At 45.9% G+C, this 26,265-nt stretch overlaps 1 protein-coding gene across 1 annotated transcript in view; it reads left to right on the top strand.

The window, feature by feature from the left end:
• Positions 1–25,193, top strand: part of DMAP1 (DNA methyltransferase 1 associated protein 1) — a 31,424-nt gene extending 6,231 nt beyond the window's left edge. Inside the window, exons 5-10 of the mRNA XM_083867865.1 lie at positions 1,939–2,097; positions 3,230–3,397; positions 4,376–4,561; positions 7,411–7,482; positions 19,568–19,640; positions 21,473–25,193. Coding sequence (XP_083723991.1) covers positions 1,939–2,097; positions 3,230–3,397; positions 4,376–4,561; positions 7,411–7,482; positions 19,568–19,640; positions 21,473–21,819 — 1,005 coding nt within the window. The 3' untranslated portion in view covers positions 21,820–25,193. The remainder of the gene's footprint in view (positions 1–1,938; positions 2,098–3,229; positions 3,398–4,375; positions 4,562–7,410; positions 7,483–19,567; positions 19,641–21,472) is intronic.
• Positions 25,194–26,265: the final 1,072 nt, after the last annotated feature.

Below are 26,265 nucleotides of genomic sequence, written 5' to 3'. Positions count from 1 at the left end.
GTCCTTTTCATAAACTGATCAAGTTCCATTTGAAAAGCACTTGGCTTTTCCTGCCCCTGTGCTTCCTTGGGAAGCTCTTCTAGACTGTCTTTGCTCCATTTCATTTTCAGGTTAAATTTTCCACGTTAAATTGGCATTTCTTTGCCAGTCAATTTCTTTGTTCTTATTTCAGTTGTTCTTTTCTTCCCATGAGTATACCTTTCATTTCATCTAGCGTACTTGAAGCCTGCAGTCAGATTCTCTTTCAGACTTCCTTTGCTAGGCTGCATTCTCTTCCAGTCTGCTGTGGGAAGACAAGCTCCCCCCCCCCCCCCCCCCCATTACTCATGCTCTTCCCTGTACTTGTTTCATTTCAGTGCATCTTTCCTGACCAGGGATCAGTAGTGTTGTAGTTGGTATTCCTGCCAGTATTCTTGTTGTGCAGTTGAAACACTGCCAGTTTCTGCTGCAAATCCCTCTCAGGGGGTCATATTTGCCTTTCCATGGTTTTGTTGCATTTGAATGTCAGCCTGTGGTTGGCTCAAGCTTTCCATCTGTTCCTGGTTCTGATTTCTCAGTGGTTTTCACCTGAGCAACCATGAATGGGGGGTGAGGAAGTGTTTTGGAAGTGTTTGCTCTTGTTGCATTCTCTTGTCTGATGAGGCTTCTGCCACCTTCCCTTCCATCCACTGCAGAGGGCCCTGCTGGCTCTTCTCATGTGTGTGTGCTCCTCTGGATATTGTTTTGTTTCGTGATGTGCATGGGACATCCTTACAGTGTCTGGTAAGATGGCTTTGCTCCCAGTGGAAGTCGTACTTGAAGGCTGAGGTTCATTGCGTCCCCAAGAGATCTGCTTCACCTTTGAGTTTCTGTGTCTAAATGATAGAGGAAGGGCAGTAGACCTAAATAAGATGTTATTTGGAGGCTCAGAAATGCTCCTCCAAGCTATATGGGGTTCATGAGGATGACTTTCCTGGTGACAGGACGCAAAACCACAGAGGTGTTGAAGCACATCTGCTGCTTGAATGCACACAGTTTTCTTCTGAAGGCAGCACCTCCTCAGGCTGAGCAAAGTTTCGTTGCTGGAGGAAGGGAGTAAGGGAGGAAAGCACAGGCTTATTTACATTTTTTGCTTTACCACATGCTAGATTTTTCCCTAATATAATAAATATTTTTGCTGGTTTTTTTAGTACTCTTGTGACACTTGTGTTCTGGATAGAGGCCTTGCAGAGCAGTTCCAGGCTGGGGACAGTAGTGTGGGATTGGTCTTTTAGGCACCTGGGACACTGTGAGAGTTGAACTGTCATTTGGCTCTGTTATTCTGCTGGATAAAAGATCTGTAAGGAAGAGAGGGATGAAGTTATTTGCCAAGTTTATGCCTTCAGTTGTACACTACATAGTTTTTCAGATCTTCATGATACTGTTGGCACCAAACATGAAAGTCGTCTGAGTATCAAAGCAGAAGGTGTTCTAAAGGCTCGGGATTACTGCTCCTTGCCTTTCCTGTTCTTCCTGTACAAGTGAGCATGTCCTAACCCAAGTAAAGAGTCAACTGTCAGAGCACTTTGTGCAGAGGTATTGGTTTTGCTGTATGGGAGGAATGCAGGGAGGCTGGCTAAACCTTGGTTTCACTGTCATGTTATCCTGAAATTTTGAAACCCATAGTCAGGATGTGGGTTGCTGACCTCTGCCTGTGTCAGCTATCTGAAATAGATTTCAGCTTCCTAGGCAATGGTTCCTGGTAGGCTTCCCTGAGTGTCACATTATGGCCTTGGGATCACACATTGCTTCATATCAAGTCCTCTGCTTGCTGATCATGTTTCCTATCAGGACTCATTGCTCAGGGTCCTGGCAGCCCCCTCCTGTCAGTGCTGTGCTCATGCTCTTGGCTCAGGTATCTTGGCAGTGAGGAGGGCAGTGCTGCAGGAGAGCTACCATGGTTTTCTCTTCCCTCCACAGACAGTGCAGGTTCCTGTCTACTCGGAGCAGGAGTACCAGATGTATCTCCATGACGATGCGTGGACCAAAGCTGAGACAGACCATCTCTTTGACCTGGCTCGGCGCTTTGATCTGCGCTTTGTGGTCATTCACGACCGCTACGATCACCAGCAGTTCAAGGTGAGTCCTGGGGAACCTGCTGCTATGGCATGTGCAGGGTTTTCTGCACTTGAAAGACCAAATTACCCTTTATATCAACTTAATTAGGGGAAAATAATGAATTATTGGCAGCAAGGAATATTGAATTTCCAGCAAAAGGCATTGCTGCTTGCTTTGTTTGTAATTAAATCCACTGTGACTTGTTCTCATTCCTTGTTGTGTTTTATTAGAAAGTTAGAAGGTTTGCACTTGACAGGAGAACAGCTTGTTGCTCCTTGAGGATAAGGCAGCTGGGGAGTTTATTTGGGCAGACTAGGTGTTTTGAATTTCAGTCTAGGCCCTTGGAGAAGGGTCTGCCAATGAACCCTGCAGGCTGGGACTTCGCCCTGGTGCTGATCCTGACTTGTGGTCTGACATGGTGCAGGTTTCCATAATCTCTCTGCTGTGAAACAGGGACCATCAGCAGCCTGAAATTGCAACCCTGGTGTCATGATTGCCAGTCTTCTATACTGGTTCCATGCCTCCTACTGAGGCAGGGAATTATGTGACATCTACAGGACAGCTCCAGATAACTGTTTTTGTTATCCTCTGAAATGCTCACATGAAGAGCATGTAACAAAGTAAAATAACAAGAGTATGCCCAGCTGAGCAGCCCAAGGATCTTTTGGTGCTTGGGTTAATGGAACATAGCACAGACTTCTTGAAATCACGGGCAGTGAATTGATGCACTGATACCTTCTTGGCTGTGACTTGAATGACCGTTGTCTGGAGCAACTCTGAGACCCGCACATTTGTTGCAGCTTCCGGCTCGCAGGCTTTTTCCTCCCAACTCTCCTTGCATCCTTTTATCTTCAGTGCTCGGGATGCTTCACTGCTGTATTGTCTCTAAGCCCTCAGCACTGTTGGATCTTTTGGTGGGTGTTTTTAAAGCAGTAGCTGTGAACCCGTGACAGTTAATTCATGCAGCTCACTCAGAAACTCCTCCTTCCCTGTCGTTGCCCTGGCACCTGCAAGGGTCCCTGCTGGCTTTCCTCCCAGGTGCTGTGTCTTGTACTGTATGTCACATCCTTCAGCCAGTGGTCCTTAGGTGGCTACTGCACAAGGTTTTGTTTAGTTCTTCTGTAATGTTGTCCTCCTGTGATGTTCTCCACAGAAAAGGTCAGTGGAGGACCTGAAGGAACGGTATTACCACATTTGTGCCAAGCTGGCAAACATTCGTGCAGCTCCGGGCACAGACCTAAAAATCCCAGTCTTTGATGCCGGCCATGAGAGACGGAGGAAGGAACAGCTGGAAAGGCTTTACAATAGGACACCAGAGCAGGTAACTTGGGGAAGAGAGCATCACTTCTCCAGAAGATTGATAAGTTGAATCAGTAGGTGTATGGTGCAGATCAGAGGGTAGGAAAGGTAAAGAAGGGCTGGACAAGAAAAAAGCAACACCTGAGTATGTATTTTGTTGTTGGGTTAATGTCCTTTTTAGGAGTTTTAAAGGACAATAATTGAGAAATCTGACTATCCAGGAGAAAGGCTTCCATGAGCAGAGTAATGGTCTCTGGTAAGCACCAGGACCTTCTCAGTGACACTGACTATATTAGTCCTCTGAAAGAAGCAAATGCTCAAAGTAGCAAAGAAGCAGAAGTCCTCTGAAAAAAGCAAGTTCTTCTGAGTACCAAAGTCTCGTGGAGAGAATTACTTATTTGAGAGTAAAAAATCTTTCCAGAAAACATCAAATACTAAATCTGCGTGCTTAGTTCTTCTCTGTGTTGAAGCTGTGTAATGGTCCTACAGTTCAGAGATTAAGAAAATATGTTCTCCATTGGCTTAGGGGAGAGCATCCTTTGCAGTTCCCTCCAAGGATAAGTTCATATGTAACTTACTCTGCTTCTTCTCCCCATTGACAGATGTGAGTACTAGGTATAGCTGCTCTGGGTTCTATATTTTATGTCTGGGGAGGGGAAGCAGCTTTTCACAACACTGTATTTGCAACTGCAGTGTATTTGAGCTTTCTAACCCCTCTGTTTGCTTTTGGTCTCTGGAAGGTGGGATTAGTAATTTATGGATTGTTGAAGTGTGCATCGTAAATGTCATGATACAGTATGTGCCAGATTGTAGAGTGGCATTGCCATGGGTGCAGGGTAAGGTTGTGGAGTGTAACGTGCTCTACAAATCCAAGAAGTTAGACAGGAGCATAAAATCATTCCCGGGCTGGCCCAGGGCAGGGCTGTTATCGGTAGATGGCCCCCTTGCCTTGCCAGGCCTCCTCTGCTCTCTGACTGCCCTGACGTGCTCTGGTCTGCAGGTGGCAGAAGAAGAATACCTCATCCAGGAACTCCGCAAAATTGAAACCAGGAAGAAAGAGAGAGAAAAGAGAACCCAAGACCTGCAGAAGCTCATCACGGCTGCTGACACCACCACTGAGCAGAGGCGTGCTGAGCGCAAGGCTCCCAAGAAGAAGCTGCCACAGAAAAAGGAGACAGAGAAGCCTGTAAACATTTCTCTCTCTTTTCTTCCCCTTTGCCCTGTTTATACTCTGGCTGGGTAACCTGTTTTCTGCAGCAGTCCTATGGGGATCAGGCCCTTTTTGGGTGGGGGGAGTAACTGCTGGCTGCCTTCTGGCAGATGTTTTTTGGTTACATCTTTGGAAGGCACATTGGTGTAATGCAGCCATTGTCAGAGTCCCCTGATGTGCTCTCAGTCTCCTCAATTTGAAAAATTCTGGTTTAAGTCTTGTTTCTCTTTCGCTGCCTAGGAAAAGGGATGAAATAATGCCAACCATTCATGTATCATGGCAGGGAGAAGCATCTGTCTCCCTGCTTCTTCCAAGTGTATTCTGTTACTGCTGTGTAGGGTGGGCCCACAAACCCATTGTCTTTCACCTGCCTTCTTTGTCTATTTCACGTTTTCCTTTCCTCCCCAGCTCCTGGATCTCAGCAGCATCTCCCCAAGCTCCATACATGCCTCTCTCCTGATCCTTAACTGTGATTAGAGCAGCCCTGCCATGGGACTCTTGTATTCTGGGAGCTATTGCTATTTTTCCATGAGCTGAGCTGCAGTCTAAGGAGCCTAGAATGCAGCTTTCAGTTCACATTTGATGCTACCTCAGTTTCCCTTTCTGGAAAGTGGAGGACAGTATGGACAGATCTAAATTCAGCCCCTTCAGTAGGAAAGGGCTGTTAAAAAAATCTCAGATGTTTCCAGTGAGTCCCTGGGAATTCCTGTCCCTCCACCTTGTGAACAGAGAGCACTTCTGTCATTTTTCTCCAAAAGATTCTGTACAGAGAGGGGAGAGAAGCAGTGAATTCTAGACAGTTATTGCTTGAAGTGTGCCTAATGGCCACCACTTCCTCAAAACACTCTTTTGGTGTGTCATGTTCCATGTGTGTCCCTGTTGTGTGATGAGTATAATATCACTGGGCACCTTGTGCATTGAATTCCCTTAAGGGTTGTTCTGGGAAAGCTCAACCATGGCTGGCATATCTCCCTGTAAAGAAAACAGTTTGTCATTGATGGCAATGAAAAAAAGAGAGCTAGAGAATGGGGCTGGAAAGATGCTGAGGATGCCAAGCCAAGGGAGTCCATCCCTAAATGTTGGCTGGGGCCTGTCTGCAGGCAGGTAGTGCATAGGCACACCAGGGTGGGCAGAGAAGCAGTTTCTGTTGTTGCACTGGCATCATTTCAACCATGACAGAGTCCATTAGGAGTCAATTACCAACTATAGCCAGGAAATGTTAAGAAAAAAATTGCATTTTAACTAAGAATTTGAATCGGGAGCTGCATCAGCATCATTTCAACAAAGGAAAATCATTTAGCAAAGAGTCAATTGAGGTTGAAGCGTTTACAGCATGTACAGGCTGTACAGGCACATGAGGCAAAAGAACCCATTTAATTGCTTATTGCTGAATGCAAGTCAGAGTTGGCTTGGCTGAGGCAATGATGCTGATTTCCCCACACTGCTTTTGTCAGGGTGTTCAGCAACAGGCTGAGGGGCAGAGTTTGGAAACCAGCCTTCATTCAAAGGCAGCAGAGAATATTAGTTTTTGATTGCAGTCTTATTTGTCTCTAATAATGCAAGCAGGGGGGATATATCCTACCAAAGATCAAAGTGATCTCAAGTTCATTAGTTGGTAGTTAGTTTTCCTTCATCGTCATGTTTAGGAATCTTTTCCCAGGTCCTCTGTTTATTGGACAGACAACAGATAACTGAAATAATCTTAATGCTTGGCCATGCAGAGAGAGTGGTTTGCAGGGTGCCACCTCAAGACCAGGACCTAGAGAGAGCTGATAGGGATGTGAGAGTTATTGGGAGGGAACTTGAGAAATTGAGTCATGGTCCTTCAGCATCTCTTGTAATCTTGGGGCTGCCCTGGCCATCTCAGCCCTGTCTGGAACAAAGAAAAAGCAAGCTGCAGAGCCTCTCTGCAGAGAAATCTGGGAGCAGCAAGGCAGATGCTGTCGCCAAAGAAATGGGGAGATTTGAGGTGACTTAGTTTTGGAAAAATGCATTTATGCATGTGTTTTGCAGAGGTTGTGGTTATTCTTAGCTTGAATCATAAGTATTGCTGACCCTTTCAGGGGACCCCAAACCATTCAGTGCACAGAGAGCCTGGTTTAATAGTTTAAAAATCTGCTCACTTTTTGCTCATCAGCATAGATTTATAAGGGATTGCATTTTTTTTCTCCTTTTCATTGAAATGCAACTATATGCTCTATGGTTAGCAGCAGAAGTATTGGAAGTTTGCTGCATTTTAATGCTGTGCTTAAAATACAAAGTAAGAAAGAAAACTGTCTAATGAGTGGACAAATGGCAAAACATGTATGAACAGCAGGCCTCCCTGGGAGGGGGCAGTCCTTGCATTCTCATTAGTTTGCTCATGTCTGTACAGATCAGAGGTTTGTCAGCTCATTCCTTAGAGAGTTTACAGTCAAAAGGCAAGATTTAGGGAAGTCCTGGACTGTTTTGATCAGTGAAATTGGTCTAAGTTGGATAAGGATGATACTGTGCAAATATGTATGAATATAATGTAGGGTCAGGGTTTCTTTGTGAGTGTGGATCTAAGTCTCTTTGCAGAGCTGTGCATTTAAACCAACTGACCAAAAATGTTTGAGCTTTCCAAAGGTGCCTTGAACTGGAGCATTTTTCTCAATGAATTGCTTGGGATTTTCCCACTGAACCCCATTGCCTGGGATTTTCCTCTTGCCTCAGCTCTGGCATGTGGCCGTGGCAGGTGGTTCTCTGTCATAGGAAATAATGTTTCCCCTTCAGATAGTCTCTGTATGAAATCTTGTGTTTCTTGTGTTTCCTCCATCAACACATCCTGTTTCAATCTCTTTCAGGCTGTTCCTGAGACTGCTGGCATCAAGTTTCCTGACTTCAAATCTGCAGGTGTCACGCTGCGGAGCCAGAGGGTAGGCTCTTGTCCTGTTCCCATGGGACCTCTGTTAATGTCTTTCACTTTGTCTGGCTCTCTCCTCATCCTTTTATAGCTAAAGAAAGTCAAGTTCTTGCCTCTAAAATAAGAAAGGAATTCCATAAATGTGGAGACTCAGAAACCTGGAATGCTGGCTCTGTGGAAGCCAACTCATTGCCTTGCAGAGGCACCTGAACTTGCTAGTGTTTGTCACTAGTGTTCCTGCTCTGCTGTTAGACCTGTAACAGAACCAAATGGAGTTGTCTAGTCCAAACAGAGCTCACAGCCAGAACTAATGGGCCCCTTGGAGGATGTGTGTTACTAGCTGAGAGGTTCTTTTGGAGTGATTTGGGCTGGAAAGGACCTTAAAATAATCTAGTTAAGATGATTAAGAACTGGATGTTCAGGTCATGTCTTGAAAAAAACAGACACAGAATTTTTAGGTTTTCTATTTACATTATCTTAGAAGACATTTTTTTCTGGAAAAGCCTCTCTGTTCAGTCTGTTGCAGAGATGCTCCTGAGTAAAAAAACTTGCTGTTTTTGTATTGCTTTCTTATATCAGCAAGACTTGACATCTGCGTCTTAGCCACAGGTTTTGGGATATCAAGTAACTTAAACCTGCTTGGTCAACTATATGTTTTCAGAGAAGTTTTGATAACAAAATCTCATGTGCACATACAAGTACTATTTGCTTCTTTTCCTAGCCAGCCCCCCCCCCAGTTTTTAGTTGCTTTATTATAGCAAAGTTGGATAAATACATTCCTTGCCTGGCATCCTCACTTGGCATAGTAAATTTAAAAGACTGTTTCTATGGAATGTTCTTTTGATATCAGAATGGTTTCAGATCTTGCTGGCTGTTAATAGAAATGTGTTTGGGATAATGCTGCTGTGATGTACTGGTGGATGTGTGTGTTAGAGGTGGGATGCCTCAGCAGGGTCACTGAGTGACCCCGTCAGTGTACCAGTGCCACTATCTGCAGGATACCTGCTGGAGTGAGGGGCTACAGCCTTGAGGAAATCACAGTCCAGAGATAAGCAAGTCTGCAGCGCAAGTGTTGAGATTTATTGAGACATGGCAGATGTGTTCTCCGGCACTAAGATAAATAGAGTAATTTATGGAGATTGATTTGGATTCTGAAAACTAATAAGTAATGGTTGATCTTTTCTATTTTTTTTACCCCCTCTGGAAGAGAAGCTGAGCAATAACAAATCAGTGATGGAACCATCTGCCAAAGTCAGCATCCTTTTTGTGCACCAAACAGGCAATTCAAATCCCAGCCTTCATGAAAATGGGTGCTACATGCTTTTATCTGTTCCCTTTAATGCTCACAAGATGCAGTGCTAAGCTGAGCCATGGCAGTCTGATTCAGCAACTTTTAGCCTGCAGTATCCAAGCTCCTGGAGTGACCTAGAGCAACTTTCTGTGTTCTTCTTGAAATTTTTAAGGAGATAAATGCTGCTCTTAGAGTTACCAGTGGTTTGTGAATTAAAAAGTTGATTGACCACTTTCATTTAGGTGAAAAAACAACACTTTGTTGTTTGGAAATGTGAAACCTACCTGTAACCCAGAAAAATTAATTCATTTGTGACTTGTAGCCAGTCACCTGGCTTCCTTATCTGAGCCTTCCCTGTTTTTAAAGTAGGAGCTATTAGACTCACTTGCTTCACAGATGCATGATGGGGAGAATTAATTACATGAGGTCAGTACAAGCCTTTTGAACTGGTAAGAGGTGCTGAAGTGCCAAATGTTATGGAGTTGACAGTCCATGCTAATCCAAATTATTTTACTTGTGGGATTTATATGGCAAACCCTCTGAACTCCAGTGATGTGGAATTGATCAGGGTGGAGGCTTACTAGGACTAAGTGAGGAATTGGAAGGAAGTGCTGGAAATTCATACTCTGGCAACATCCAGCATAAGATATTTTGCCCTTAGCACACTGAAAAATGATTTCTAAAAGCCTGTGCTGTCCTGCAGTAAGTTCTTTGGCCTGAAGACCTTAAGAGTTCCTCACCTAAAGGCTTCTGTTGTCCTCCTTTATTTTATACTTTGCTACTGTGCTTTACGCCTTTGTGGTTAGGTGAAGTTGGATTTCGCAGTGAGATCAGGGCTCAACCTCTGTCATGTGTGAAAAATGTACCATATCATCCCCAGGATAATAGCACTTATTCTTTGATTAGAGATTTTTTTTTCCTGAGGATTTACAATTACTTTGGAATCTGAGTTAAAATTAATTTATAGAAATGAGTCCTTGAAGAAAAAGTTAGGAATGTGTATTCAACTTAATTTGTTCCCAGTAGTTTTTATGACAATAGCCATGGCTCTTCAAATTCCCCCTGTCGTTACAGCTTACACAATCTTATGGACAGGCTGAATTTGAAGACTGGTTTTTTTTTTTTCCCTGTGAGGATTAATGGTCACTTACAGCCATTATTCTTCATAACGGAAAGTTTCTCCTTCAGCTGACGCTCAAGAGTAATCTTCTGCAGTGACTTCGACAAGCTGCCTCCTATCAGACTGGCCTCAGTCTCCCATTGTTCTCCATAGGACTGTGGCCACAGGCAAAGAAGGCCACAGCCTCCATGCCCTTGCTCTGCATGGGATTTCCCCCTGCCTCCTGCTACCACAGACTGCAAGTTTCTCTAAGGCAGTGGGAAGCTGGGCATTATGAAAAGCTTCCTCTTAATTAAAGGCAGTGTATTGCCTTGGTGCCACTGAGAACAGGAGGCAGTAGCAGATGTTTGGAAAGGGGTGAGCCTCCCAAGAGTTTCTTGAAAAGAATTCTAGACCTTTGCATTTGATGTTAGTAAAACAGTGTTATGAAAATAACATCAGAAGTGTATTATTAATCCTAAGCATTACTTCTGGAAAAGTTCCTGTTATACCAGCTCTGCTCAGTTTGGAAGTCAGACAGCCAAAGAGCCAGAGGAAAAGAGAGATGTGTAGGGAACAAGGAAAAGTGAAGAAAAGACTAAAGGGAAAGCAGGGAGCTATGAGGAAGGAATGCTTTACTGTGAATCTGCCTGAAGGAAAGGAAAATGGGAACTGTTGAAATTGGATCTTTTCCAAACACCAGTAACCACATATTTGTGATCTGGGCATGATGTTGCTTCAGTAGGTCAGAACTGAGTTTGTTCTGATTTCACCACAGTGTTTCTGTTCCATGTTATGTTCAGCTTTCTTTTAAATTTAACCTTTGTTGTGTTCAGAGCACTTGACTTTGGCATACTCAACATCTTGGCAGTTTGTTTTAAGCTGTTCTTCTCTCTCAGTCCTGTCTGAGAATTTTAATTTACGATTTGGGTAATGCTGTTGAATTGTTGGAGTGGTGCTTTTAAGAAGGAAGGTGATGCATGAAAAAGGATGGATGTTTGTACCTACTCCTCCATGTTGAGGTGTGTGTCTGCAGTGTCTGTGTCCTTGCTCTGTTGTCATGGGTTTGGAAGCAAAGGAACTGGAAGAGGATTGATTGAGTGGTGTCTCATCTGAAAACAAAACAAAACCCTGTGATGAAAAGATGTTTGAAGAATTCTCAGTCTGCAGAAAGGACTGAGGGATGCTCCAGCTTAGTCATTCAAAGCTGGCCTCCTCCCCTCAGAAAAGGCTTCCAGCAAGCAGCCTGACTCCCATCTGCTTACACTGGGATCTTGTAGGCAATTAGCCAGTTGAACAAATTAAGAAAGAAGTAAAGGAAGGAAAATTACAAGTACAGTTTTAGTACCCATTGATTCAAATATTCAGACTCACCAGCTTTTAAATATTTAGTAGTCTTCTGAGCACTTTTTTAGCACTGATTAATGAGTAAGAATTTACTGTGGTTGTGTGGGGAAAGCATGTGTGTGAGTTTTTTCGTTCTTGGAGCGAGAACTAAGTGCTTCCTGAAAGTCCAAGGTGAATGATATTTCTAGAGGAAGATGGAGTTGTATGTATGTGTTTAGACATGTTTATTCTCTGTATTTGATCTGACCAATAATTAAATGGCCAAGCATGCTAGCTGTTTACCTTGCATTGGAGGCTGCTGGCTCTCTTCCTTCCCTATAATTAATGCAAACCCAGACCTCATTGGCAGTGAACATGTGACACATCTGTCTGTCCTCCTGTGATCAATACTGTCCCTTCAGAGGTTCAGCTTTTGGAAGCAGTTCCATAAAATACCAGTTATTCTTATTTGGATTTGATAAATTTAATTACTTGAAACAATTAATTATTTATTTGCTTTGTATTGATTGCACTCCAAGGCGTTCTGACATCAATCTCACGGAGATCAGCACACCCTTATTAGGTGGGGAAAGTTTATGTTTCCAGGTCTGAACATCCCATGGATTAGTTAGCTGAGATGTGCTTGTTGCTTCTGCTAGCAATTTTTCATTAGTGAGGTTGTGTGTTTTGCACTCTACAAGAGAGTGGCTGGGAGTAATTTCCATGGGGAGTCTGACAGAGGTGTAGAAAGGAAATAGTTCTCTCATTTCTGTGAATAAAACTTATGAAGAAATGATGCAGGCTGGATCGAATTCATGTTGTGGCATTGCCATCTATTTGTTGTATTACATGCCCTTTAATTAGGGCCAAGAGAGTGCTGGTGCATTTCCTAATCAAACTCCTGTCTGTAGAGAATGAAATAAGATGAAAATATTGATGTATTTATTTTTAAAGACAACTGCAAAGGATACAAAATCTTGAATGAACTAGAAAAGGTGAATCCAACACGTCTTTTCCTTCATTCTTGTTTTTAGCTAAACCAAAAGGCACTTAATGTTGAATTGCTGAGAGAAAATTTATCCATCACCTTTTTTTGTGGATTTCATTGACGTGGGAGAGCATCTTGACCAAAGCCTTAGTAGGTTCTCAGGTATAAGGAGAGCACTCTGGGTACAGGAGTGGGATTACTCTGGTGCCAGAATAGGATCTTTAAAAGAAATTGCAGTTCTGGAAAGGACACTCCATGTTACTGCTTCAGTTGAATCATCCAGTACCAAACAGTGTCCATGCAGTATGAGGCCTCAGGGACCTTTGTCAATCCTGTATTTGAGAAGCTTTTTACTACCTTTGTGTGCTCATAGTGACACAGTCTTGGGGCCTCATCCATCAGCCAGTTTTATTGTGTGTAACATGTGCAGAGCTCCATATATATCACTTTTTTCTTTCATTAGTGTAACCAATATAATGATTGGACTGTAATTAGTCACTGTGGTTGTTTGTATTTGTGTAAGTGGAGATTCAGTTAAATTATTTAAGAGAAAAGCAACATCAATTCAAGACTAGATGCATGTGTTGCTGCACTTCCCTGTGTCTGATCTGGAAGTTTACATAACGTTCTTGTACTACGGTAGAGTGTCCTTGGAATTCCCCCTCCTGTGGCCTGACTTAGGGCCCTCCTTGCAACCACAGCACACACTGCTGTGCTCTTGATTTGTTTCTGTCAGATGCAGCTCAGAGGCTGTAGCCATTTTTATTTTCTGCAGCCACTTCTACAGTTCTCAGCTCGGTCTCCATGCCTGCAGTGAGAGGCAGGGGTAGAACTATCTGGGGATCTGCAGATCTGCTTAAAGCAAACCACTGTAGTGTCATTCTGGTAATGTGCTTTTAGCAGAAAATACATCCCAGTAAAAACGTCCTGTGCAGTTCTTTCTTCTGCACCATGTATTTTCTTACTTTTTCCTACACACTTTCTGTAGTCCTTTTGCATTTATTTTATAGGCTTCCACTATTTTTAAAGCAAAAGGAATTTAAGGACAAGGAATCTCAGGATTGGTAAGCAGCTGATAATACGTTGCTTGCCAGAGGATGTCCATCTTCAAAATGGCAGGCAGTCCTGGCAAAGGTGTGGGTTCCTCTTGTCTTCTCAGGGTTCCTCTTGTCTTCTTGTTTCTTATCATAGCCTGTGTATCAAGTAGGGAGAAAGCTGGACTTTCCAGGTTCTCAGTCATCATTGTGTGGATTCCAAGTAGTCCTAATTCAAGGCCCCTTGTGCTGTTTCAAAGCAATCTGTACCCCCTTCCTAGGGGAGAAGGGGTGAGAGAGCATAAAAGCCTTGAAGAGCCTTTTGCCTGCATTGTTGGAAACCCTTCATGCGGAGATGTTGATGCCCCAGGACTTTGGCTCCTTCAGGAAATCTTAGCTTTAGCCCTTGAATCAGTGTTACAGGTGAATAATGAGGCATTAATGTTTATAGGATCAGTGTGCTGCTTCTTTGCCATATGCCTGGGTGTGCTGTGCTTCTCTGGTATCTGTTGGCCTCCCTCATCTTGACAAAGCCTTCACTAGGTACATTCTTGTAAAACTGGTTTAATTTACTAGGAGGATGCAAGTACAGAATTGATAATTTTGCACAAGTGATTTGGGAATTTGTGAGATATGTCTAACCACAGTCCAAAAATCCCTTAAATAACCATCTACATAAGTTACTATAGAAATGTTTTCTTTTTAAAAGATTGGTTTATTTGGCATTAAGCCTCAATGATGGAGCAAGTTGATGGTAATGTGCCACTCCAGAGAGATGGCTGTGTTTAATGTCCTACATAGCATAGGAGAGATGGTATAGTGGTCTTAATCCTTATTTTCACCTGTGCAAAAATCTTAATGTGGCAGATCAGCAGGCACAGACAGAAGACACAGTCCATAGCTGTAAGCTGGGGCAGAGGGAAGCATGTATGTCCATTGAGACAGAGAATACCTGTGCAATTTCACACTTCCCTAGTTTTTGCATATATCCTTTGCACTTGCCCATCCACCTTCCACTGCAGCTCTTCAGTTCCGTGCAGTGAAGCACTTCAGAATTTCAGAAATGTGGAAGTTCATATCTAAAACTGAATTTTTCAGCTGAGATTTTTCAAATTCCAGCCTGAAGTACTTAATATGATTTTTTCCTTCCTTGAGTCTTAAAACTGTACAGGAATGGAGGCTCTCTGCTCCTGCAGAGTAGAGCCATGCAGCCCAGGAATGTTTGACCTTCAGGCAGAAAATGCAAAAAACATTATTCATCTGAAACTTCAGCACTCCTTCCTGGAAATCCACTAAACCATTCAGTACGGTAAAGATATCCATGAAGAAAGTGTCTAATGAGAAAGTTTTCTTGTTGCTGAAATCCACAATGAAGGTGGTTTTCAATGTCAGTGAGCTGTATTACAATGCTGAACAATACTGGTGCTGGTGCATAAAACCACAGTTTACAGCTATACAGACACAGTCAAATGTATGGAGATTTTAGGAGTAATGTTTGTAGGACAGTTATATTATTTAGGGTTGGGGACAGCTGATTTTAAGGAGAAGCTTACCTTAAAATTGAATTAAAATGAAGCACAGCATCAGGGACGGCACATGTGAAATATTCAAAAGACCACTGATTAATTTTATGAACACTGTAGTTAGGTGATAGACCAAACAAAAGGTTTCAGCACAAAAGAAGATTTTTTGGGGAGGAGTGGGAAGTTTGGAGCATCAGAAAGGGAGTGTTTATGAAGAAAGTGATGAATAGAGAGCAGGACATCTAAGATGACCACACAGACACAATCACTCAAAGGCCCTGACTGAATCTGTAGATCCTGCAAACCTCTTCCATTCTACTGCAGATCCCCATGACGGTCTCTACCTACCAGGTGGTGATGCTGTGAGACATAACAGGACTGTGTTGCAAGCTCTGCTATTACTTAGACTTCATTATTCTACTAAAATAGATTCAAATACATTTACAACTATGCTTGAAAGTATTAGCATAAATCATGAAAACTGAATGGCGCACAAAAATAAATGAACCAAGTCTGTTTGGAGAGGCTATATCTTCAGTTATTTTTTATCCTGTTTGTTCATTTAATGAATTTTGCCAATTAGCAATTAATTTGCAGTTGGTCTCCTAGTCATTAGTGTGAATTAGCAAGGTTTTGTTGGCGGAATGCCTCGAACATTAAATAAAACCCCTGTATCATGTAAAACCTCAAGGGTACTCCATGGTGAAATCCTGTACAGAAATTGAACTGCAGAGGTCCCAGCCCTTGCTGTGAAGGTTTGGTGGGTGCTCTATTCTGATCTTTTTAAACTGCATGACCCAACTCTGGAGCAATGTCCTCCTCTTTCAGGGGGAAGCAGGGGAGGTCAGTGCCCTGTATTCTGTGCCTCCCAGACCAAGTGCATTCCAGCAGAGGCTGTGTATCCCAGGCTTCTCTCTGCATAGGCAGGCTCTGGTACTGTGGCTTTGTGGCATTGACTCACAATTTTCTGTAGCTCTTTATTTTTCTCTTGGTACACACAGTTCATGTGTTTAGTGCAGGTTGTTTATAGCAAGGACAAAGGATTACAGTCCTTAAATCAAAAGTGATGTTGGTGTAATTATAAGCACAGGCTGGTGTTGCAAAGAGGGCTGTAGGGAGAGGCTGTCAAAGGAGAAGAGCATCCAAAATATAGTAACCTCAAAAATCCCAGCTAATCAGTTTTCTGACGGGAGCAATCTGTTTCCCAGGTATTATTATTATATGGGGACTTTAAAGATAATAAATAACAATAATAGTCTACTATGAGGAAGGAAAGAAAAGGGCAAATGCCATTCACCTCGGAAGCTGTGGTTGCTCACTGGAGTTCTCCAAGGAACATAATTTTCCTGAGCCCCTGTGGAGGCCTCCATCCATGACAACACCAAGAATATCCCAGGAGCTGTGCTGTCAGCAGTAAGGTTGCCTGAAGGGGTGTTTTCATTAATGCATAGATACGGCCCACAGAAACCACATATCCCAGTGCAGACATCATGAGCCAGAGAGCTCTTCTCTGGGCTGCTGCCTGGGACTTGTGGCCCCTGCAGATTGCCTCATTCTTTGGGAATGAGGGGCAAGTGAGCACCACTTTGAGCACTGTGCTGCTTCTCTGGATATCTGCTTGAAAGATCAAAACAAAGAAGGGTTTCCTGAAGTAAGCTTGGTCTTATCAGAGCTGTACGGAGCACGAAGACTTCTCTCTTGCAACAAGGCAGCCCAACTAACGGACCTTGGCTAACAGATTATCAGCAGCGTTTGAGTAATAGACTGCTCATTTAGTTTTAATACATTTTGCATAGAGAGCAATCAGCCTTCATCAGTCTTAGAGATGAATTGGCTTAGCCAGCTAAATTCTAAAGATATTAGTCCGACAGCAGCCACATAAATCATAACATTTTCTTAATGATGGTAAAATTAAAATATACTCTTGCTTTGAGAAACCAATGAAGCCTTCCTGTTTGCAGGCCAGATCCTCCTGCCTGAATTAAAAGGAAGCTTAATTGATGTGGTTTTAAACTAAACTCACAGTCCCACTCTTCCTCAGCATCTCTAGTCTTCCTTTCTTTGAAGTTAAATGAATTTGTCCTGTCTCTCCCTGCTCCATCCTCTAATCTTCAAGAGTGTCAGTGAAGACCAGACTACTATGGAACATGATCCAGATGTGCACAACATCACAGTTGAAGGCTTTGCCAGGTTGTTTGTGTTGCCAGTAGTTGCTTGAGCTAGTGGAGGCCTCCTAGGAGGAAAGCTTGTGCTCTTCCTCTAACCAACAAACCAAGACCTCCTGTCTGTCTACGTAGCCTAGCCAAGGATGAACTTTTCCTGTCCTTTGTTCTGGAAGTATGCTTTTGCCAGAAGGGAAATTAACAGAAGGGAATCTTGCCTTTGGCTAAAAATACTCCAGTGTCTGGTGTTGGGGCAGGGGTTAAGACAGACTCTCAAGGCTGTGTAGTCACACAAGGATTGTGTGTCCACAAGCTGTTCAGCAGGGAGATGCTGGTGCTCATTGTGTCCCCCAGATTCAGGAGGGTACCTTCTGACTAGGTCAGCCTGTACATCCCCAAGCTGAGGCAGAGCTGGGTATGTCACCCATTCAAATGTTCTATATGATTCCTCATGGCACAGAACAGTTCTTTGGGCTGAATCCTCTTGCTTTCAGGGATGTCTTCCTGATGTTCCAGACTGACTACTCAGTACTCTGATGAGCTGTGCAAAGTGATCTTTCCCTCCTTGGCATCCTGCTGCTAGCTGCAGCATGGCACCCATCAAATAAACAGAACATCTCCTGTCCCAGTGCTCTGGGCTGCCTTATCTTAGGGCTCTACCCTGTCCTTTTCAGCAGAGCCTGTGCAGGTAGTCAGTGTAGCAGAGCTCCTCAGAAAACGTCTTTTAGTGAGGTTCTGCTCAAGTTGAGACTCTGGGCTGAAGACTTGACTGAAATCCAAATACATGATAGCTTTGACAGTCTTTCTTCTGCTGAAACAATCATTTTGTGGTGAACTGCAAAGAATTGGTTTCTTTACAAGTAGGAAAGAAGTATGAAATTGCTGTGCAGAAACCCCAGCACTAAGCCAAAGACCTTTGGGGTGAAAAAAAAAGGCAGAGGCATCCTATAGTCCTTACTTGTGCTAACTGTTTGCATGGAAGTGGTGTTGTTGTTGGTTTTTTTGTTGTTGTGGTGGTTTTTTTTTTTTCTTTTTTTTTTTTTTTTCCTCTAGTGCTCTTATAGAAAAGGAGGTCAGGCTGGTTTCTTAGAAATCCTCTCTTTATAGTCCTACTGGTCCTTTGCTGGAGTCTTTCTTGTGGTCCTGATAGCTGTCAAAAATACTTTGGTGCTTGGACCTGGTGCTTCTCAGCATATACTGTGAAAGGCCCATTCCCCTGGGGTGCTTTATGGCATCCATACTCTGGTTTCTTGGCTGAAGTGATGTCATGGAGAAGGCAGGTCCTACACTGGTGTTGTGGAGCAGGTGATAGGACATAGCCATAGCTGAGTTAAGGTTAGAGCTCTCATCATTTGGGGATGTGTGTGTGCACACAGTGCTCCTGCATTCAGAGGAATTAGGAAATTCCAGATGGAGCCTCTTGGCATTTTTCTGTTGGGCAGTGAACACTGGAAACGATGAGTCTAATCTGGGGGACTGATGTTGGGCTGCCTGCTTTGGGCAACTTCAGCCTGTGGCTCTTGGGAAGTAAGGTGACCACAGGCCCACCCAGTGAGCTCTCCTGGGAGGCCAGTTTTAAGGTGGAGTGAATAATGTTTCTTCCTTCAGGTCATTCCCAGCCATGTTGCAGACTGAGGTTTGGGTCAGTAAGTGGTGTGTGCAGGATGGCTGTAGGGTGCTCTTGCCTCCTGGCTGCTCAATGGCCTGCCAAGCAACTTGGTTGGTGATTGGGATGCCCAGCTTGAGGTGTGAGGTCACCTTTCCAGGGCTGGATATGGAGGGGCAGCCTGTGCCTGTGCAGAAGGGTGTTTGACAATGCAGTGATGAGAACCATTTCTTTCCTGATGCGTCTTCTAGCACAGCTGAGTACTTTCATTTTTTCTTGGATGTATCCGCAGGGCTTGGAAACCTGTTCTCCCTGCCATACTGTGCCAGCTGCATTTGTGCTGCTGATAATCTAATAAATGCTTGGTCTGAGCAGCTAGCACTCCTGCTAGAGCCCAAATGAATGCAGAGGAAGGACCCTGCTAAGTGTGTGCATTCTTCCTCTCCTGGCCAGCTCCAATTCCCTTTCATAGCTCACATCTGATGCTTCCTCTCTCACCTAGCCCCTTAGCTCCGATGTAAATGTGTGTGCACACTTCCGCCAGTCAAGTAACTGTGCTCTCTCTGTCTCTCCCCTTTGTTACAAAGCCTGCTCTGTAAATGAATCCCACAGGTCTGGGGCTCAGCAGGTAAAAGGAGAAGTGAGTCTGTTAGCGCATGAGTCTAATCAGGCCGGCTAAAGCGAATAAAGTAGGGCAGCATTGCACATTAGCCGCTGTGTAAATGAGCCCTTTGATGGGCTGGGCACTGCAGGAGAGGGTTTGAAGCCAAGAAGAACTTTTGTTGTTAATTCAGTGACACATGGAAACTGTAAAACAGCGTGTCTTGCACACACACGAGAGAGAAAATAAAAGCCCTCACGACCGGGCTTTTCAATACCTGCCCTCGGACCTAGTCTGAAAACTTTCAGCCCCTGTCTCCCTCTCTTACCACTTGATTTTCCTTTCTCTCCCTTTCTTTTTTTGTTCCCCCTGCACTATAAAAAGAAAAGCTCTCTTGCCTTTTGAACTAGACGGCTGTGAGTGAGGGCTATCTCTGAGCTGTGTGGCTCTGTTACCTTTGTGTTCCAGATGAAACTGCCAAGCTCGGTGGGACAGAAGAAGATTAAAGCCCTGGAGCAGATGCTGATGGAACTCGGAGTAGGTGAGTAAAGGGGGCACGCGAGAGAGAAAGAGACACACAGAGCTAGCCTTTGTTCTCGAGATGGGCTATTTTTTCCCCTAGTAATACAGCCAGTTTCTTGAATAACAGTATGTGAATGGTTTTTAAAATATTTTATGTGTTTAAAAAAAAAAAGAGAGGGTAAAAGCCAGAACAAGATGCATAGGGTTTTTTTTTTTCCTCCCAGTAGAAAAATCTTTTAAAAAAGCCTTTGTTTCTCTCTTGTTTGGGCCTTTTTAACCATCAAGAGAGGCAGCGCAGTATTAGGAAGGCAAATCTCAGCCTTGCCGGGAGAGGTACTTCTAAGTGTGTTAGTGACCATGGCACACGCATTGTTCAGGGCTGCCCTGTCTTGCTTTTAAGCTTCATTTCCTCTTAATTTACTGCTCACGGTGGCAAGTCCAAAATGCATCTGGGACTGTTCATCCCCCCTTTATAGGTTGCATGCTGTGTGAAAATCTGGAGCATCTCTGCTGAAAGGCGAGTAAACACACATCCCTCACTCTTGAACTCGAGTGTCTTAGCAGCTGAAAGAAGGGTTCACTTAACATGTACAATACCTGCTCGTGGCTAGAGGGGGAGAAGTGCAGCCCATGGCCAGCAGCTGCTCTCCATGCAGTGGGGACAGTTTGCAGGTATTACAGGTCCCAGCATGCAGTGTCTCTTGATTAGACACCTGATGATCCCTTTCCCCCTCACTGATATTTAAAGGCAGAGATATTTAAAGGTAGGAAAAGAGAAAAATAGAAAGAAAAATAGAAGCCTTATTAATGATTTACAAGAGATTACTGAGCCTGTGCCCAGCACTGACTTCTGTTAAATCTTGTTAGTTTTTTGGGTTTATGGCTCAATATGTTGTCTCAGAGACTGTGCCATTTTGAAGGCCTCCTGTGGCTGGTGAAAGTGGCTCAGCCAGGATGGTTTCCTCTTTCTGCTGTAGAACTAAGGGAGTTGCTGTTTGTGCTTGCTAGGGAAGCCTGAGGGAAGCATGTGAGTGCTTCTTGGAGCTCACTTTCCATGAGGGTGAGGAGGGGTTCCTGATTCCCTGCTCCTCCCTCACAGAACATACATATCTTGAGGGTCTCTTGGGGCTCCAGTCCTGCTGCACCTTAAAGTGCAGAACCACACCTGGACTTTGCGGGGGTGAACACTGTGCCAGCAGGAAGGGGGTCATGTTGGCAGCCCTGCTGACAGCGGCCACTGCTGTGTATCAGGGCAAACATGCAGAGCTTTATCCTTTCCTTCTGCAGAACTTGCAGCTCTTCCTGGCTCTGTGTGTGTGCATGGTGGGGTGCAGCAGAATGCAAGATGTGGGGAGGTGATCTGATAGTTGCTGCTACAAACAGGTCTGTAACACAGCAGCAGAGCAGTTCTCTGTCTTGGACCTGCCCTGGGAGGAGCAATAAGAGAGGCAATGGAGCTCAGCCTGTCCACCTGTTGTTGGTGAAGGTGTAGGAAACAACAGGAGCTCTTCTGCCCTTTGCAGCAGTGTGGATCCAGTCTCTCTGTAAGGCAGAGCTCCCTTCATGTGACCTGGTGGGTGGCAAGGTTCAATCATCTGGTCTTCCATCATCCTTCACTTGCTGTGTCCTGGACTTTGCAGGTTCACCCTTTGTCCTTGGTCAGAACCAAAGGACAGCCTGAAAAATAGGTGTGCAGCCCTTAGGGATACCAGTTGCTACTGCTCCATGCGATTGGAGTGAGGCTCCTGGTGTATCTTTGTGGGAATGAAAGAGCAGCCGAGACCCTTATAGGGATTTTTCATTGTAGGGTTGTAAGTCTGGGTATTTAACAGGGGATGTTTTTCTGCCTAGATCTCAACCCTATGCCCACAGAGGAGATTGTGCAGATGTTCAACGAGCTGCGGAGCGACCTGGTGCTGCTGTATGAGCTGAAACAAGCCTTTGCCAACTGCGAGTATGAGCTGCAGATGTTACGGCACCGCTACGAGGCCCTGGCCAAAGTTGGGAGCATTGGCCCCCTCAGCGTGGAAGGTGCCCATCCAGATGGCCAGACAGGGCTCAGCATCGAGGAGGGCAAGGGAGATACCAAGGACCAGATCATTGATGTAGTAGGAGCACCACTGACCCCCAACTCGGTGAGAAGGAAGGTCGGGGGGGCAGAACAGGGCGCACTCAGGTCTCCGACGCAGATGCCCTGACAAGCGCTGGGGATGCTGCCCTGCTCTCCCTCCAGGCATGCGCGTCCAAGGGAGCAGAACACGCCTGTTCCCCCCCCAAGTCCCAGTGCTGCTCTCTGGGCTTGTCTCCTGTGCTGGACAGTGTTCTTGGTGCTACAGGTGGGGTCAGCAGGGCATTCTACATCCTGCATGCAGGCAGATGGCTTGGTGTGGGTGCCACCGTGGACCAAAGCGGTGAGGCTTTGGGCGATGAGAGCTTGTTCTAAGGCAGCAGCAGTACAGCTGCAAACCTGAGGCATTTTCCCTCTAGACACAGCCTTGTAAGGGTTGCTCAGCAGAGGGAAGCAAGTGGGGAAAGCAGTCTTCAGGTGATGAGACATGACCTGCCCAAGACCCTGGAGTCAAGCAGTAGCCCTGCCTGGAGCAGGAGGCTTGGGAAGGAGAGAGGTGTTTGAAGAGCAAAGGAGGGTTTTTATACCCTACTTCCAGTGCCAAGAAAGAAAAGCCAGGCCTAGGGCTTCTTCCAGTGCAAGCCCTGTGGCAATGTCCTGTGCATGTACCTCTGCAGGATGTGAATCACCGGCCTCTCCTCCCTCCCTCCAGGAGGGCAGGCTGCTCAGCCCGTCACCACTGCCTCAGGGCCAAGGGTAAGCCTGGGGATCAGCTGAGGCTGCTTTCCCCTCTGTGCAGTCCCCTGGCACAGCTGAGCTGAACTGCCTGATGAAAGCTGCCCGTCTCCACACCGTGGCATCCCCGACGCCTCTGACGCACTGCCCCTGGTAGTGGCACAGACCTTTACTTTCTAAAATGTATAATGTATTGCAGGATATGGAGAACACCTTATCTGTCAACGGCAGAGGCGACACGTTAACCTGGACTTGAGTAATGTCCTATTTGATTGTGACAATGTTGAGTCGTAAGGACAAGTTCTACTGAGACAGGTTCATGTTTGTAAAGGAGTCTTTTGAATTATTATTTTTTTCCCTGCTGCATTCAATCTGGAATCTCACCCCTCCCTCCCTGCGGTCTGGAGTGTCCTGGTTTGCAAACTTTCCGGGCTGATTTACAGTACACTTGGTCTCCCTTGAGAACTGGCTTGTTGGGAAGGTGGGAGAGATGGTGGTGGTGGCCATAACTGCAGGAGGAGGGAGCCCATGCGTGTGTTTCTGGCCACATTGTTCCTCGATGCCACCTCCTGGAGTTGGAAACAAAGGCATGGGCCCAGACAGCACAGAGGGGGTTAAACTGACCTGGTCTCTGACATATTTGAAAGAAATATAATCAAGTTAATTCACTGCAAGGCAAATTCAGTACCTAAAGGGCCCCCATGTTAAATACAGCACTGACCTTTACCGGCTGATTACACAAAGACGACACAATTAGATTAGTCCAAGACAAAAGGTCAAGCACATTCACACTGTGACCATTTTTTGCTACCTTTTGAGGGGGGCGGAAATTACATCCCAGCTGGAGGGGTATTTTGGAGAGGAAGAGAACGGGGCTGCTGTACCATGTTCTACCTGGTGGAGATATGTTTGGAGAGTCAGGCAGGGCCTGGCACTGTGCTTGCCCTGAACATTTCTACGGTAGTTGGGCTATGTGGTGGTGGGAGAAATCAACACCCTGCAGCCCACAGCCAATTTTTCCAAAGATAGGCTGAGCTGAGTAGAGGTCATGTCCTGGTGATCCTCCCTTCCCTGCCCTGCCTGGAGCTGGCAGATGCAGCTCCGGTGCCTCTTGTCCAGCATCATGGCTGAAGTTTGCTTCTGGAAGATTGTTGGGCTTGGTCAGCGCTGAGAAGGGAGATGGCTGGTGGGTGCATGCATGTGTCCCCACCCTGCACAGCAATGGCCCCAAGGTGTCCCAGGCCATGGTGGGGACAGCAGGGCCAGGACACAGTGCTGAGGAAGCAGCCTGTGGAAGCAAGGCGCTTTGTCCCCACCCCACAGTGCTGGCAGCAGGGCAGCAGTGTGGTGGGAACAAGCAGGTCGAGCACAGTGGTGCTTTTTGATGGCCATTCCTTCCTTTGCCTCCTGCAGCCCTGGGTGCTTGGCCATGATACCTGCCCTTGTCCTGTTGCAGTGGTTTAACCCTGCCACACCAGCACTGAACTCCTGAGTTCAAGCGTGTGCTTTGCCACTGAGCTGCCAGGGCCTTTGGGGGAATCATTTAATCTCCCTCCTTCAAATTCCTCTGAGTTGGAGAATCCCTCTGTGCTGTCTAGCACTGTCCGTCCATGGCACTCTACATGTTGGATTAAGCATGGATTAGTTCAGCCTCCAAACCAGCTGCTCCCCTGAAGCCAGATTTGTTTCCCTGGACAGAAGTGTCTTGCTCCAGATGTTGGAGGGAGTGAGTGGCAAAGCCAGGAATAGGACTAGGAGTCCTGACTCCTGAGTGCTGCCTGGCATGCCTGGATTCCTTTCCAGGAATTGGGATGAATGGGCAAAGGCACACCAGGGTCTTTTGAGATGCTGGTTTTGTCAGCACCTGTCTGCCACCACCTTGCTTGGCCAGCAGTGGGGAGGGGGGACATGTCAGCAGGGTGTGGTAGCCAGGCTGGGAGAGGCATCTGGCTCAGAGTCCATGGGGCAGTGTGAAGCCTGGTGCTGTCCTACCCTGCTGTGTCCACCACTTTTCTCCTACCCTGGCTACCTGTCCACCCTCTCCCAGGGACTGCAGTGCCCATTGCTGACCATTAAAGCTGAGCTGGGATCCCTCCAGTGCTGTTTGAGGCTGACCCCGGTAGGGACTTTACTCGGGGCCTTCGGGAGGTGAAAGGTGAGCCGAACTCGGAACAAATTAGTTCCAAGCAGAAGTTCAGCCAGTTACTCCAGATTGGATCCTTTGATTTCCGCAACTCAGACTCCACTCAGTGATCTGTAATGAGTGACTCTCAGAAATCCTCACATTGCAGCACTTTGTTCCTGAGCTCACAAGTCAGCCCATTAATGGGTAAAGGAAAGGACCTTGAGTCTAAGAAGTCTCGGGTTCAGAGTCAGAATTATTTGACTTTTAAGCTTCCTTTATCTGAACTCCTGCTGACTTCTTGTTTTCTGAGCCTGTTTGAAAGCTAGAAGTTACATTGTTAAGATCAAACATTCTCTCTTTCCAGATGGAGTTACAATATCTGTCTTTTATATATATATATTTTAATATATATAGTGTATATATACCAGGGTGTATATATATTCTTCTCTTTTTTTTAATCGTTCTTTCCATTAAAAGAAACTAGACTTGTAAGCTCTTGTAAATTATAATGTAAAACATTTTTTTTAACCAGACAGTTCCCAATTTTGCCCGAGGCAACTGGAATAGCTGTGCCACGGAAGGCAATAGGAAGGTGATTAATATGAATTTGTGACATATTTGAAGGATGGGTCTTTTGCCATATAAAGATTATCAAACACATGTGCTCTTCCCCATTAATTCTGCAGCCCTCCCAGGAAAGCCACAAAGCCCAGCTCCTTTGTTTCCAGGGTGGGTTTTTGTTTTTTTAAATGTACCTTTCGGTCCCCTTGATTACCCTGTATTTGATTTTTATAGGGCATCTGCTCACTCTGCTGTGTGGGTTCTCTGGCCCTTTTATTTCCCCGTTAATCGGATCCCGCGAAGGCAGCGGTGCCAGGGCCTCTGACGAAATCCGTGTGTGTGTTGTATTTAACTTTCAGCCGTGCAAATTCCATGCTCTGTTTGCCGTCTGCCCGGCGGGAACTGGGGGCCGCTTCCCGCCAGGGGAGGCAGCGGGGCCTCCCACGACGTGCTCTGCCGCCGGGAGCCGACGCTTGCGGGGCCGCAGGAGCAGGGACGGGCAGGCCTGGCTCGCTCCAGAGGATGGGTCCCTGCTGCTGTCTCTGTCCCCTGGGCGCTTGCGGGCTGGGGCAGTGGCTCCTCAGGCCTGTGGGAACAGGGGAGGGCTGCGGGGCTGGGCACGGCAGGCACCAGACTGCAGTCACTGTGCCAGTGCAGCGCTGGCCTGTGCCACTGCCCACGGTGCCTTGTGCTATGGGGACCTGGGGCTCTGGCACCTCCTGTCCCTGCAGCACCCAGCACACGGGTACCTGGTAACTGAGCCGTGCCTGGGGCACCCCCCACACAGAGCCCAGCCCTGGGTGCTGACCCTGCCACGGCTGTGGGCAGAGGGTCCGTGTGGCACCTGGCACAGTCTCACTGCAGTGCAGTGATGGGGCTGGGGGAATGTCCCACTTGGTGACAATGGCCCCGGCTTTCCTAGGGCTGGGTGCATCCTGAACCTTCTCTGTGAAGGGGAGCTCCCCAGAGCTTGCCAGCCTCCTTCCGGTGTATTGGTGTGTGCTGCCCAGACAAGGGGTGGGTTTTTTGAAGAGCCCTGGTTTTCTGTCAGCCTCCTGATCTGCTCCTGGGCCACATCACGGCAGGTCTGGATGGCAGAGGAGCATTTCCACACTCTGCCCTGTCCTATGTCAAGCATCCCTGGCACAGCTGCCC

This window comes from Zosterops lateralis, assembly GCF_965231275.1.
Source record: "Zosterops lateralis genome assembly, chromosome: 9".
In the NCBI taxonomy this organism is placed as follows: Eukaryota; Metazoa; Chordata; class Aves; order Passeriformes; family Zosteropidae; genus Zosterops; species Zosterops lateralis.
This window is presented reverse-complemented; position numbering and strand designations above follow the sequence as displayed.